General features: G+C 50.3%; 1 protein-coding gene across 1 annotated transcript; it reads right to left on the bottom strand.

The window, feature by feature from the left end:
* Window positions 1–133: 133 nt before the first annotated feature.
* LOC128723731 (uncharacterized) lies at window positions 134–14,036 on the bottom strand. Its single transcript, XM_053817497.1, has 11 exons — window positions 13,916–14,036; window positions 12,636–12,768; window positions 12,390–12,553; window positions 11,125–12,156; window positions 4,554–4,692; window positions 3,172–4,484; window positions 2,785–3,105; window positions 2,508–2,655; window positions 2,212–2,420; window positions 1,239–1,422; window positions 134–966 (listed from the first exon to the last, which is right to left on the bottom strand). Exons 1-11 carry the CDS (start codon window positions 14,034–14,036, stop codon window positions 702–704), a joined length of 4,029 nt encoding a protein of 1,342 aa, XP_053673472.1. The 3' UTR covers window positions 134–701.
* Between the last annotated feature and the right edge of the window lie 1,235 nt (window positions 14,037–15,271).

The raw sequence follows: 15,271 nt of genomic DNA on the forward strand, positions 1-15,271 counted from the left end.
AAACAAAACTACAGTAAATTCTTTGCATTTTTGATATCTAATATGAACTGTTTGCTGTTTGAACTGTCGGCTAATTTTATTATAAAATCGTACGTTTTCCACTCCCTCGGTACACGTTAAAGTTTAAGCGTTAGAATAAATATTATAAAATCATCCGCCGGAAAGTTCGCCTCCGCCGTGCCACCCTTGTCAGCCGGTTTGCCGCCGTCTATCACAATCCAGCGATTTAAACTGCTGTATCGCATCTTCCCGAGGAGGGAATGAAGACGCTCTATGTCTTTACATGCAAGGGGACGCATTTTCGCTGTTTTTTCATCTTCTTCTTTTTGCTTCCGACGATAAGCCTAAAGGTGTACAGCACACTAACGCTAATAGCTAAGCTCCTAAAATCTAACCGCTCTTAGATGCGTGTGTCCTTCCGCACGGCAGTTTGCTGTAGAAGTAGTACCAATCTGATTTCAGATCTGCCGGCGCGGCTAATATCTGCTTGCTCAAGAAAATAGAGGGAATATCTGACGAAGGGGATCTCTCACCTTCCTTACATTTAAACCTACCGTTCCTACTATGAAAGTACTACTAGCAATGTAATGTCTCAGCGTCCTGTGTTGCATGTTGGGTTCGTGTTGGCGCACTTTTGGCCCTGCCATCGGTTGCATTGAGTATGATTTCGTTTCCGGTCGGGGCCCGACCACGGTCGCATCTCAGCACTTATCCTTCTTGCAGTCGATCACGCTGTTGCTGATCTCGGTCGCGTTCGGTGGCCCCTTCTCGTACAGATAGGTGACGGGCCAGAGCTCAGCCGGGGCCGTCACACCGTCCAGATGCCTCAGTCCTCCAGGCTTCGGTGGTGGCTGATAGACTTCACCCTTTTTATTCTTGTTTTGATAACGCGAATCGTGCTGTTTCGCGGGGAAGTACTTATCGCTGCACTTGCGCCACTGATCTGGGGCATCACCCACGAAGCACCTGCGGAAGAAGCGATCGATTAGGCATCCCGAAACCTGGGACGTAGATGCGCGTGAAGGGCCTCCCGTTGATCCGTTGATCGTTTTCCACTCCGCGATCGTCCGCGTCCTTTCACGTCCGGGAGTACTGACGGTGGTCCTTATACCGGAAGTTCCAACATACCACATTTAACGTGTACTTTTTGGAGGGGATTTTTTTTTAGTGAGTTTGGACACACGGAACGGACACACGGAAAAACGATACCCGACACCTCCGGACGCTGTTTTGCTTACCATGGATAGTCGAACCCTCGCGAGTAGCCACAAGGGTGCTCGGCCTTACAGCAATAATCCCATGAACCAATCTCACCACCCTCTATCTCGCAGGAGTAAAACCCTGTGATATTGTTCCGCTCGCACTTGGTACCTTGGCGGCAGGGTTTGCCCGAGACGGTATACTGACGCCAACTTCCATCACCTTGGGTTCGGTAAGAACACAATGAACAGAAACGAGTTTTGGGGTAAGTTTTGACGATACGTACAACGCTAGCATGCTGTTTTGTTCGACGTGGCTGTGTGTATGAGTATGTGTGTGTGTTTGTGGAAGGATGTGGCGTGGAGATGCCGCAGGATGTGCGCAAGATGAGAACAACCGATGAGAAAGCCCAAGCCGATGATCGTCCTGGTGGACATGATATACTACACGGCAAGCAGCTCACACTACGCATGAGAGTAATCGGTTCTGGTACTGATGATCCTGTGCTGGATCATGCATGCGAAACGTGTACGTGTATGGTAGTGCTGTGCTAGTGATGTCTAAAGCAAACTGAGGCCTCGCTAAATGCCTGGCGTGAGATGATGCGCGCATGAGTATATGGTAGGTATGATGTCTTAGGCAAGGCGGTTGGAATGCCTGATGATGGTTTTGATGTTAGCAAAAAGCACAACCCGCACTCTCACGCAGAACTACCCCGCGGAAGGGTAGATCTCGAGAGCGTGCTGTTCGATCCTCGAGGATCTTCCCCACCGGGAGTATGAGCACTCCCACGGGTGCGGTTCGGAGCGCTGCCAGGAAGCAGGATGATGAACTCGCCGGATTTGGAGGTGAAGTTAGTGAGCGGGGTGCCAGAGTCGGAGGAACGATTTGCGGTGGAAGTGAGCGTGGTGGGTGTGCCGCTGGAGGTCTTGCCGGTGTGGCCATCTTTGTCGGTGGTCGCGATCGCAGTGCGATTACGCGCACCAGTTCGACCGGTGCGGCCGCCATTACCCGGTTCACGGAAGATGTCTATCCGGCGGTCGTGGTTCATCCGCGTTCCACCGCTGATCGTCGTGATCTTATCCCTGCACGTGTAGTCGAACGGGTTCCATGCGAACAGCCAGAAATCGCGATCGGTCGTGTGTGCGTAGTGCACGCCCAGCTTCAGCTCACTCTGGTCCAAATCCGACATCTCGCAGTTGTACGTCGACGCCTGAGAGCTGTGGGAAAGCGTACGCCAGGATGCGTTTAATGATGTGACCATAATTAATTCGAACACGCCTGTGAAGATCTCACTCTACACGTACCCAAAGCTAAACGACAGACACTTGAAGTGGGTCCCCTCACGCAATCGAACGCACTCGTTCTTGCAATCCAGTTCCGTGTTCACTGAGGTGACCTTCTTGATCGCCGACGAGAGCAACTTGGCTGGAGATCCGTAACCGAGGTAGCAGACTGTAACGAGCAATAGCAGTAGCAAAGGGAAATAAATAACATGTGAAAACGTCACTCTATTTTTCATCCACTGATTTCCCGAGCTCTAAAGCCCATCTTCTGAGCTCCAGAGTTGATCCTCTTACGTACACTTCTTGTTGTGCTTGTCGTCGATAATGGGCTGGATCTCACATCCCTGCCCATAGCTGGCTCGCTCGAACACGTCGAAGCTCTCATCTGGCACCAGATGTCGATCCTTGTCCATATCCCGAACCGGCCAATCCGACAGTTGGCAGTTGTCGATCACCGCGTTGATGCTGTTTGGCCCGAAGCTGTACGTGAACGCACGGCACGTGAACTTCGTTGCCTTGATGCACTCCAGCTCGCATTCTCCGATCGATCGCACCGTCAGGGAGTCTCGCACGATCGACTTGAAGAACCGCGCCGAGTCTATCACGCGTATGAAGCACTCTGTAAGCAAGAACACCTTCGAATCAGTTCCAGCTCCAAGATCGATCCTGTCTGCAGGATACTTACGCGCATTGTAATCCCTTCTCGGGTGGTTCGGCTCCGGGTGGCAGATCTTCGTATCATCGCTCATCGAGTAGATATCATAGTCTCGATCTGGCTCGAGATCTGCGTAGAAATCGAGCAGATTAAACGGTCGATCACACAAGAGGCAGTTCTCTCGTGACACCGCCGAGTACCGGTAGCTGAATGTCAGACAACGGAATCGCGACTCCGAATAGCACATCCTTTCACACTCCACCACGGTGGGTGTGTTGAGGGCGTACTTCACAATGCCCTTATGCAACCGGAAGCCTTCACTTGACTTCACCGAACATTCCTCATGGCTTGGCCGGCGAATCCATTGCTGCCCAAAGCTCACACGTGGACCATCTCCATAAGGCTGGATGGGATGGTGATGCTGCGAGTGATGATCCTCCTCATAGCCGTATCGACTACCTCCATAGCTCCACACGTTGTTGTCATCGAAGGGATGATCGTTACGCAGCTCGAAGTAGTTGAACGATGGGCTATCGTAGCGCTTGATCTCGTTCCGCAACCCCCAGTAATCAGAGATCGACTTGTACGAATCGGTGTTAAACGACGGTCCATACGACCCGCCATAAACGCCACCGTTCTTGTGGATGTTCTGTCCGATCAGGTACGGGATGAAAGTGCTTGGTTTTCCACCGTACTGTGAACCACCGCTTGTCGCGGAAGACGTTGGTGGTGGTGAGTCACGATCCTCGTACGGATGTCGAGGACGATGTACTACCGGTGGACGCACGTCCTCGTGGTGGGAAAGTGGTCGTGGGTATTCTGGTCGGGGTTCGTACGGTTTGAAGAATCCTTGATCGAGCGTACCGTAGCGATCGATTTCGGCGCCGTACGATGGTTTGTACGACACGACTGGCCGGTACGAGTCCACTGGAGGTGCAGGATAGTAGCTGGATGATGGACTGTAACGTTCAAACTCTGGTCGGCTGGCGTACATCGGTGGTCGGTACTTATCGATCGCAGTGATCACTGGTTTGTACCGATGGTGTTCCTCTTCGTAAGGTAGTGGTTCCGATGGATAAGGCTTGTAGCTCTCGGGATGATGTGGCCGGTACGTGGTGGGTCGAACAAACTCCAACGGTCCAGGCCGGTAAGGCTTCAGCATGCAATCTTTGCAGCTTGGCCGACAGTTGGCCGTAGCGCTGCGATCGCGTTCGTAGTAGTCGTAGTCGGGATCACGCATCAGGTTCGAGTCACGCTGATGTGGGCTAGAATAGAGATCGATCTGCGAGAGTGGCTGATCGATCAGCTCACAGTCACCCTGTCCACGTCCCGTGGGGTCCAACCTATCAAAGTACAGGCAGAACCATGAATTCATGTCGTCAATCGTGATCAAGTTGCCCTATAACACCTACCGATAGTTGAAACCTTCACAGGAGAATCGCCTTTCATCGCCGCACTCTCGTTGGCAGTCTTCAACGCGCTCGCAGATAAGCGTTCTGCGGACCCACTGTGGGGCGACACGCTTTCCGGCCAACACCCGACGGTAGCAAGCTGTTTGAAGAAGGAGAGATTGAAGAAGCCACCCACATTAGCTAGAATTATCTTTAGAAGGTTCATCATTTTCCTTAGCCTCAATGGGCGCTTGTCTCTTCGTGTAAAACAAGCCAGAAGATGCGCTTTAACTTTCCGTAAGAGATAAAATTATGAATAGACCTAAAGACCATCATCATCATCATCATCATCACCATTACTATCGCCATTACATCTCAAAGTGTGGACGGAAATTGCCCGCGGAACGACGAGCACGGCCAGAGAATGATGCGCTTCTTCACCGCAACACCGCGGATGAGGTTTTAGGTCACAAAGCCGGCAGGTCACGTAATTCATGGCCAAGATCACCATCAACCGGGCGGGCATTGTGAAAACGCATTGTATGCGCCCAGAGCCACGTCCCAGTGACCCTCCACCGAACCGACGACGGCTCGAGATAAACCACCGCGTGATCTTCGCGTAGCTTGCAGCTGGTTACCTCCCAAAATATGACCTCCCTCATAATGCTCGAAAAAGGCGCAAAAACGCGGAACATTTGCAGGCGCGCGAAAAACCCAACAGGAAGTGACGGTACTTCCGTTCACCACAAACGATCAGACGATCAGTCGAGCCCGCGTGAGAGCTGAATGGTTTTGAAAAGGATGGCACCACCCGGCACACGTTTTTAAGCGTCGCTACTACAAGATGGAGCCGTGCAGATAATGCATTCCGCCCAGCTGCACATGTCCCTGTGACAAGACGAGTCAAACAACTACAAAACAGCATACCCAACCCGACGGTTGCTATGGTTTCTTGGATTTGCGAAACACGTCACGGATCGGTGACCTGAAGGAGTTTACAGTAGGCTGGTGGCTCAAATTTTCATGCCACGTTTTTGATGTTCTTACACGAGCCCTCCCCCAGGGGTGGTGCTAAAAGACTAGAATTTATCGGACACTGTTTAGGGCTGGCTTCTTAGCACACCTCTCAAGGTAAGCCGGCACGCTAAGACCCGCCACAGCTGGTCATCTCACCGCGTGCAACAATGCCTCCCAGAGTCGGTAAGCCCCGAAAGCTGATTTCGTACATCGCTAGCAGAACAACCGGACCGGGTGGGTACAATGGACGCATTGAATTCCGGTGAAGTTACCCACACGTCCCGAGGGGTGGCTCGTGGAGCGTAAAATCTACACTGGGTAAAGTTCTTGCGCGATCGATTGTTTCTGTGCATCTTGTCAGGCTTTGATGTGTGTTGCATGTTGAGGGGCCCGTCTTGTCGCGCGCGAGGCATTTGCAAATAATCAGCAGATCAATCAAAACCGGCCCACGCCGTTACATGGATTTTTATGACGATTTCAACACCTTAACCCCTACCGGAAGTGGGTCGTAGTTGGTAATGGCTAGGGCTAGCCGCTGGACACATGAGGTGTGCTTGTCGTTGAAATTCTGTTGTTTTTTTCATCTCTTGTTTCTATGACGTGCGAGAGTCAGGAACTTTTTTTTTTGTGTGTTTTTGTGCTGTTGATCATTAGTGAGTTTTTTTGCAGCCATTAGGCAAGATACATGATTATGTATGGTTTTTTTTTCAGTATTTCATTGTATAGTATGGATTTTTTATCCATCCTGTACCTTCTTCGCCGTTGTTCGAAGCCCTTATTTGTACCCATGACCTCAAGGAATATACTGACCATTTTTAGACGAACCATTAAGACCTTTTTCAACAAACTATTAAAATATATATCCGTGATTTTGTTGAACTGATCGTTGAGTTCGATTAAAACATAGTGGCGTTGAATAGCCTAAAATAGCTCCCCTAATAGCTGAACTCGTCAATCGATTTGATTGCACCATTTTCTATCCAATATCTTTACTACAATACTTTACTTTACTATAACATGAGGTTCCCCTGCATGTAACAATGTAATGGAACCATTTGCTCTGCTAGCTTCAAACAAGAGGAATGGGTTAGATTTCATCAAAAATGGCCCCTTTTACCTTTGCATTTCCCAAACTGCGTGCGAATGAAAGCGAAACGCACTACCCAACTTCACAGCGAACGTATACGTAACCTTTGGCATCCTCCACAATGATGATCGTCGAGGTGATATAGACGGGAATTAGGGCCGATAAGCCGACGCAGATGATCAGCGCCCTCGAAACGCCAAACGGCACCATCATCACGAACAAACACACTTCAACTGCTGGGAGCTTGCAACAAATGCACAAAACGATCACGGACAGTCTGGTGGCGGCTGCACTTTACTGCACCACATTTGCATACGCACTGAGTGGCGCGAATCTGTCGAACCTCTCTGGTTCGAGCACGACAAAACTATGACGGATTGACGAGCCTCAATCGATCGAGTATGAATGGCGTGCGGTCAAACCCGATCGAGTGCGATCTGATAGGAGCGTCCTGCAACAATATCACAACGATCGCGTAATTGTTCGCGCTTTCGCAAGGTCGACCACAGAATGGATGGCTTTTTATCAGCTTGCATCCAATTCAGATTGTGCACACGGTTGCACCGGATGTTGCCTTAACTAAGCCTGCCTTCCAGCACACGCGCGCGGATTTTCCTTTACCACAATCGCCCCAATCGATCAAGCAACACTGGAGAAGCCGAACGATGCGAACGTCTCCGCGGTTTGAGCTAAACTGCGAACACCTTCACCGGTTGCGCGGCAAGTTTAGGCTGCTTTTTCGCGGAGGCAAAATCTGGCGAAAAACGCAATCCCCGACCGCGATCGTCTGGGGTGGGATGGCGTGTTGTGCCCTCCCTGTGGCTAGAACGGGGTGAAAACCGCCTTTAACGAGCGGTGGGGATGCGAATGGACTCTTTCGGGGTGGTAGTGCATCTATGGACCGCCTTTTTGGGGGAGGGAAAAACGGTTGGGAGGGTTGTTCTCACCACCGATGAAAATGTGTGTTTTTCTCTGTCCCCTTTTAATTTTCAACTCGTTCGACACCATCCAAAAACTAAAACAACCTCACACGCGCGCATGAGTTTTGTTGTGTATTAATTAAGTTTGCACCGTACCCGATGGTTAGGGGGTTGATTTTTCCACCCTCCGCCCTCGTTCGGTGGCTGAAGGTCTTTGCCGAATCGGTTAGGCTGGGCGTTGAAGTGGAATATTCGGGTGCCTTTTTGTGTGCGCTAGTTCACCCCGAAAACGCCACCGTGGAGACATTGAATGTTTAATTAGGCCCGCCGGTGCCGCCTCTACTGTGCTGTGGGCTGTGATTTTTGTGCATGCATGCGACGGAAAAGCCTATTCGGGTCGGCATGTTTCTAACGCGACGACGTCAATGCGTATGCGCATGCCGAGCGGCAAGTCAGCATGACGAATCGGTTTCGCTTGTTCGCGATAATCGATTGCCTGACGGAGCGGTTGATGTTCTTCGAGCATGGGCAGATTGAACAGCTTCTGGCTGGAGGTTTGTCTAGAAACGCACGTGTCACTTGGAATAGTGCTCGGAAGGTGTGCGTGCGAGTCTAATTTCAAACCTTAAAGCTCACAGTCTAAAAAAGTAGGCTTCGTTTATGAAACATAGCTGATGAGTTCACGAACGTCTCACTTAGCTACAATAAAGCCATGCATATTCCTCTCTAAACATCATCTATTATGTTTCATCATACATCTCCTAAAAGACAACTAAAATGATCAACCACAGCCAGCAAATATGCTGCTGTACGCTATACTGCCGCCCTTTGACCGGTTTCTTTTTTTCTCATTTATGCAGCGGGAGCAAAAAAACCACACATGGTCACATGCCTCGCGGCACCTGTCAACAGACATTTACCAGAACCCACAAAACGGATGCCCGCGCCGTTCCGGATGACGACCCGCCATCCAAAAAGCCCAACACTCGCCTCCTTTTGCTGGCATGGGGCGTGCGTGCATGCGTGCGTGTTGGTCATGAAAACTCGAGGAAGATACCCATCTGTATCGGAACTGCCAGAGGTTAATGATTGTGTGTGGCTCATTTCGATCATGTTACCGACGAATGCGGCATAGCGGGGTTCAAAGGAAAGAGAGAGAGCTCACCATCCGAGCTAAATTATGCTAATTTCAGTTATTTCGGTGAAGGTCCATTGTTCTGTCTCACCCCCGCACTCCGTAGGGTTGTTTCGCGCAGGTGGATTAGCGCGTCAGAATAGCTTACCATCATCCCCCAGGGATTAAGGGAAGCTTTTGAGCAGCATTTGGGATCGATTGGACGCTCCATAGTGCTAGTAATAATGGACAAGGATCCTAGCGTGCATTGTCTTAACCGGACGTAAGGTTTAACAACCCTCTGTGGGGACGCTTTTAAGAAGGAACTAAAGAATGGCCAGTGCTCGCTGCCATTAAATTGGATTCAAATAGAGTCATTTGATTGCAGCGCTTGGTAGTAATGGCGTTTGGTAGAACACACGTCTAGCAGCTAAAGAAGCAACCACACACCTACACCAGACAAAGCAACTGTACGCTTCATGCGCGTCTTGACTGGACGGATGGATCGGATGAGTCGACGAAACAACCCACCCACGGAGAGTCCACAGGGAGTTCGGCCACCCCAAGCGGCAGGAAGCGTACAATTGGACGAATTTTCCGGTTCACACGAGCGCCAGCGTCGCCAGTGGGTTTCGTAAGTGAAAAACCGGCACCACGGTGTACTGCGATCGTTACCATAACGACCGGAGCCGATCGGAGCTCGGTGAAAAGTGCAGCACAAATATGGGGGATGGAAAAAACACAACACCGATGCAACGCGCTGGCTGCCCGGTGGGGTTTTGGATTTACGTCCGACGGGAGTCATAAACTCGTCAAAATCTCCAACAAACCAGACGAACGCTAGCCACCAGGGTCGGCTAACGGTCGAATGTGTAGCGAAGGGTGAATCTTTAGGAGGTTCGAAGAGAAGGTTCATTCCCTCGCTCGGTAACGTAATTTTATCACCCGTGTAATGATGAAAGTACGCGAACGTGTCGATGCTAGCGTCTCGTAATCCGTCTAGCCATCGGCGATGTTATCGCGATGTATGGAAAACATGGAAACATCGCGCTCCCGGTGATGAATGTTTCGCTTTCGTATTCTCGGTTGCTGGTGATGACAATTCTAACTTTCCAGCATTCACACGTGCAGCAGTGCGAGGAAAAACTGTTCGAATGAACCCCATTTTGCTCCTTCAAACCAATTGCAATTGTTCGAATCACCGTCACCCGGAAGTTAGCTTTAATTTTCCCAATGTCCACAACCCCAAAACGATGCCATTGCCATATTTACACCTACTTTTCTGCTATAATTATTAGCCAGCCACCCCTAGCCGAGGTGCGTGTAGCTCATAATGATGTCATAATGTAATGGACGTGCCCTTCCTGTCGCACGCGGTGCTGGTGACGGCATTCGAATGCACCATTCATGCTTTCGCTAGGTGTCGGTTGAGGGGGTCCGATCTTTTCAAACCACCCCCGAGGATGCATCGCATGGTGCGAAACAAACATCGCATCAAAGCTCGCTCCCCTTTGGCGCTTCTGGCCAATTACTCTGCTTAATGGCAATGAAATTGTTCTACTCCCTCGTATATGTATGCCTATCTCGCTCTTGCTAGTGCGGGTTTTCTATCTCTATTTTAGCGTGTATTCGAATGGGGTGGAATGGTGGAAAATTCTAACACCTTCCTCGATGGCCTTGCTCCGCTTGATGCATCGAACGTTTGTGGCGCAGTTTCAAGCACCCAAAACGATCATAAAGGGGACATTAAAGCGACAAAGAAATGGTCATATTATCAAAAATGTATAAGTTATCGTCTTTGAATTCTAATAAAATAGAACATAAAGATTCTTTGACTGGCATTAGTCTTAATCATATTTCTGTAATATCAATCCAATATTAAATTTTTATCCAAAGCTTTTTGAAGTAGGACACAAAGCCCTCCTCAGTCTTAATACAGAATTGAATATTGCATTGCACTGCTGATCATAGTGGATCACTCAAACATGCACAGAAAAACCATCCAAACATCGAACATTAAAATGCGCACAATAAACCGATTCGATCACCACATTGCAACAGCCCCACGATCGCTGCACGTTGGTAATGAACTATATGATCGCTTAAATGCCCATTCAGATGCGCTTCCGTTTGCTCCAGTTTTTCCCACTCTCCATGCCACCAATCGGGTGCGGCAAACCGATCGCACACACGTCGATGGTTCGCCTGAACAACTCACATCCATCAACTCGACGGTGCTGGACCGCGTGAGATAAACTGCCGCCTAACACGCCACTGGCTGCTGCGTGCTGATCACACTAACATGGCGCGACAAATGTCACCGCACACGAGCACGTGGTTTGGTCCAGCGACCACACGATACGCATCCGCAGGTGTTTAATTATTCTGCGTGATGAATTGCGACCACAGCAACTCTCGATTGTGCAATCGGTTGTTGGGGTTTGGCGTACTTACGGCGTTTGGAAGATGACGTCGGGTGCAGCTCGAGCTTGTCCTCATGGACGTTGTAGCCTGATCCAGAGGACGGTCCAGGCTGGGCGATGGGTGGAGCCGGTGCAGGACGAACGATGCCGTAACCTGAAGGACCTGATCCTGTCCCGGATGACGACGGACGTACAGCTTGGCCACCGTATCCGCTTGAGCTCGGAGATGACGGACGATGTTGAGTTGGGTTGTTAGCGCCTCCATATCCGCTCGAGGAACCCGAACCAGATCCTGGCCGATGAACTCCACCATACTCTGGAGGTCCTACTGGTGGAGTGCTCCCCGAAGGTCCTGAAGGTCTACCAAAGCTTGTTCCACCGTATTCCGGCCGGAGGTAGTTGTTGTCTAGCGTGGGTACGTTCTGGGCATAGATCTCGGGATATCCGTTCTTGTCATTCGGCAGTGGGTAGTGCGTCTCATACAACATCGGGAATTGATACGGGTAAGTACCGCCCGGTCTCGAAGGACCTCCAGCTGGGGCGCCTCCACCAGCTCCATACGTTGGTCGGAAGTCCGTCGGATATTTCGTGGGTGCTTCACGATCTGGCATAGTCGCACCCGGCTGAGAAGGTGGCAGTCGTTCTCCGGAGCCCAGAGTGTACTGAGGACCAGCGGCTGTGCTCGTCGGGAGGTAAGGACTTCCACCGGTTTGGCCCGGTCGTGAGGTATCCTTAGTGCTGTAGAACTCCTCAGCTGGGGCCGTCGTTTCCGGGAACGTTTCTCCGTTCGTCTGGCCGTACGTCGTGCCCGGGGCTGTCGTTCCGTATTCACTGGTGGGACGCGAATTGTCCACAAAGCCACCATTCGCCGTTGTTGGGGAATCAATGCCTGTGGAAGACACCGGTGGACCGAAGACGGGTGGACCAGGACGTTCGATAAGGTTCGGTGGAGGAAAAGCGCCACCACTTGGGGGTTGTTGTGCCGTTGGTGGGAGTTGAGGTGGAGGCTGCCGTTGAGGACCACCACCGGGTTGTAGCTCACCATTCGGGAAGATACCCAGGCCTAAAAGAAGAACAACAGAGTATTAGAAGGCAGCCGACATCCGTAGATTCAAGAGGAAATATCTGGGACAGTTACAAGATCCCTAAATCAGAGGATCGCTCAAATGATCATCGTTTTACATGCATAAAAGTTTATGATAACACGAATCACACATAAGAACAAGAAGTTGCGATCATTCGTCATCTCATCCTCTTCCAAATTAACACAATTTCCATGCTCGTTATCGATCTTACCTCCCGGTTTGGGTGGCGGGTTTGTGGGTCCATCTAAAAAACAGTTGTACTTGCGTGCGTACAGATCAAAGTCGGGATCGAAGATCGTTCCTACCGGGCGTGATTTGGTGGCATCGATTGTGTTTGCCGACAACTGACACGTACCGTTGCCCCGGCCGGAAATGCTGTTGAACGAGGCAGAAAAAGAAAAAAAAGTGAGCAAATAATTAAACAATCACTTAATTAGGCATAAACAGAGGCACCTACCCGAAAGCGAACGTTTGACACTCCTTGTCGTTCAGGCAGAGCGTTTCGCAGATCTTCAACGAGTTCGTGTCCGAATTCCGGAACGTCTTCTCGAACGGTAGCATCGCGCCTAGTGCTATTCGTTCGAAGCAATCTGTAATTAAGAGAGGACAAGCAAATGCAGTGGACGAACAACTTGGCGGAACGGGATATGATCATAATTTACTGCTGCCGAACCTCGCAGTGTCTTAATGAGCACGCGTGAGCAATTAAAATTTGTGCTGCGCATCGATGCAAACGAATTAGACCCAAAATTGGAACAATGCTGTCCCACTGCTCTCCGTGTTAGCAAACGGCCGGGTAATGAGGCTTGAAGGAACTAGAATTTGACGCCCACGCCACTGGAAGCCTGCTAAGAATCGGCCACCTGTGCATCCACGTCAACGGAGAAACACGCCTCGTGCGATACGCCACGCGTGGACTCGCATTACGCAATCGCAATTGAATTCCCATTTCAAGCATTGTTCCATTTGCCCACCATCGCTACCGGATGTCCGCCATTGTTTGGGTGCCCGCGAAGATGGCACCTGGCGAAGGTACAGGCGCGCGCGCGCGTGCCCTTTCGGAGGGTGTTTGGTGTGGCTGTGTGGCTTCCTTTAGTCACGCGTGTTAGTCGCGCCAAGTGGTTAATGAATCGGAACGGGTTTGACAAAACGCGCAAAAGGTTCGCCATCGAAAAGTGAAAGTGATCGCGCGCGACATCGTTCTAGTTTCGATCAGGTGCATTGTGATTCTCGGATAGGTCGAACTGTGGGTTGTTTTTCAGTACTACTTTGTGTGTAGGAATGTGTCCAGCATGATCTCTCGATCGATGAAATGGTGTAATAGGCAGCGTTATTATGCGACATATTCTTCTATCGATCATTACTAACATTTTGAAACCTATTTTGCAATTTGAAAAAGGACAATTTATAACCAATATATCATGAAAAAAATAAAGATTTAATTATGATATATATCTATGATTTCTATGAGATTAGAGGTTTTTTTTGAGTCAACTTTCGGCGTTATTTTGCTATATTTAGACAAGATTAGAGAGTAATTTTCTGTCTGAAAATTCTGTCAAAATGCCTATGCGTGTGTTTCTCGTGCATTGCTAAATGCTTTTCCAAAAAGAAATGATCGTTTAAGCGATCGTTTACTGCCAAATGTTTAACGATGTAGGGAAATCCCCATCGCCATCTATTTTCACCCAAAACGTGCAAAAAAAAGAAACAACAACCAACGAAAGTAGAGCTTACCATGTTGCGGCTGCACGAGCCGATTATCGATCTGGATTGCAGCGGCGAAAGTCACCGCTAGCAGCAACACTCGCAGCTGATAGCCGACGATGATCGTCGCTTTCCTTTCCATTTCCGTCATGCCGGGTCGATCCTCGCGCTCGCCGATGATAATGAGCCGGGCCGAAAATGGATCAACCGGGTCCCGCGATCGTGCGTCTCCCCTCTGAGAGGGCGCTTCCTTGTTCCTGCGTCTCACTCACGCCTCGGTTGATAGTGCCGGGTTGGGGCGTTCCTAGATGATCGCGTTTCGTTTCACCTACCTCGCGTGTCTCGTGTGGGGTTTTTTCGCTTCTTTATCGTCTCAACTCGCACAATTTCACAACCATCCGCCAAATGCGGTCGCGAACTTTCGGCACAGCCCTTATTGGATGTAAACGCGGCTTTAATTGCTTCCTTTACGGGCCGAGATGGTTCCTTCCCTGCTGCGTGCTCGAAATCCGTTCCAGTCCCATTAATCTTCGACGCGGGGACGTCGCGTGGCCACGGTTCCTTCGTTTCTGGCAGCAGTCCTCGATTGATTCTGTCAGTTCGTCGTCTAGCGAAGAGTTTATCCCGCTTAGGGGCCAACAGATTGCGGACACGCACCCGTCCGGGTCGCTTCTTTATGCTTTCCGCCGCTTTCGGACAGCTTTCGCACACAACCCCGGTTAGCGTGGCTCGATCAAGGTCAGCACCGTGCGGTGGAATCTAATCCGGATGTCCCGCAACCGTCGGTTCCCGTTCCCACGTGGGACCAGTTGGCGTTAGTGTGTGCGATTTCTACTCAAATCTTTGGCCCAATCTGCTCAACAACGGCTCTGACGGCATCGACGACAACATCAAAAAATGTATATATGAAAATAGAAACTAAACACTGGCTAATTCCCGTTAGAGCGCTACGATCACATTTCAAGATTGCCAACTTTGCTGCCACGGTCGATCCCGTGGGGACATTGCTGCGACTCGCCAACGACGACCGGGCGGATGGGGTAGTAATTATGATTTTAATTTACTCTCCAAGACGGTCTCGGGACCGTTTCCCGACAAGGGGTTCGCACCGCGACCACGGGAAACAGGAGGCGCATTCGAACGATGTCACCGGGCGATAGACGACGAACCCGTTCCTGTCGCTAGCATTACGAGCGTCCCGCTCGCAGTTCGTTGCGCGTACGCTGTGAAAAAAAGGCGAAAGAAATGGCTGAACCTGTAATGCTGTTGAGCTTCAATTAACACACCGACAATGGTGTCGGAAGAGAAAATATTTAATTCACGCCAAACGCTAGACGATAAGAGGTAAAGGACCTTTGCTCCGGGGCGGGCGAAAAAATATGGAGG

The sequence above is a fragment of the Anopheles nili genome, chromosome 3 (genome assembly GCF_943737925.1).
Source record: "Anopheles nili chromosome 3, idAnoNiliSN_F5_01, whole genome shotgun sequence".
NCBI classification, from domain to species: domain Eukaryota; kingdom Metazoa; phylum Arthropoda; class Insecta; order Diptera; family Culicidae; genus Anopheles; species Anopheles nili.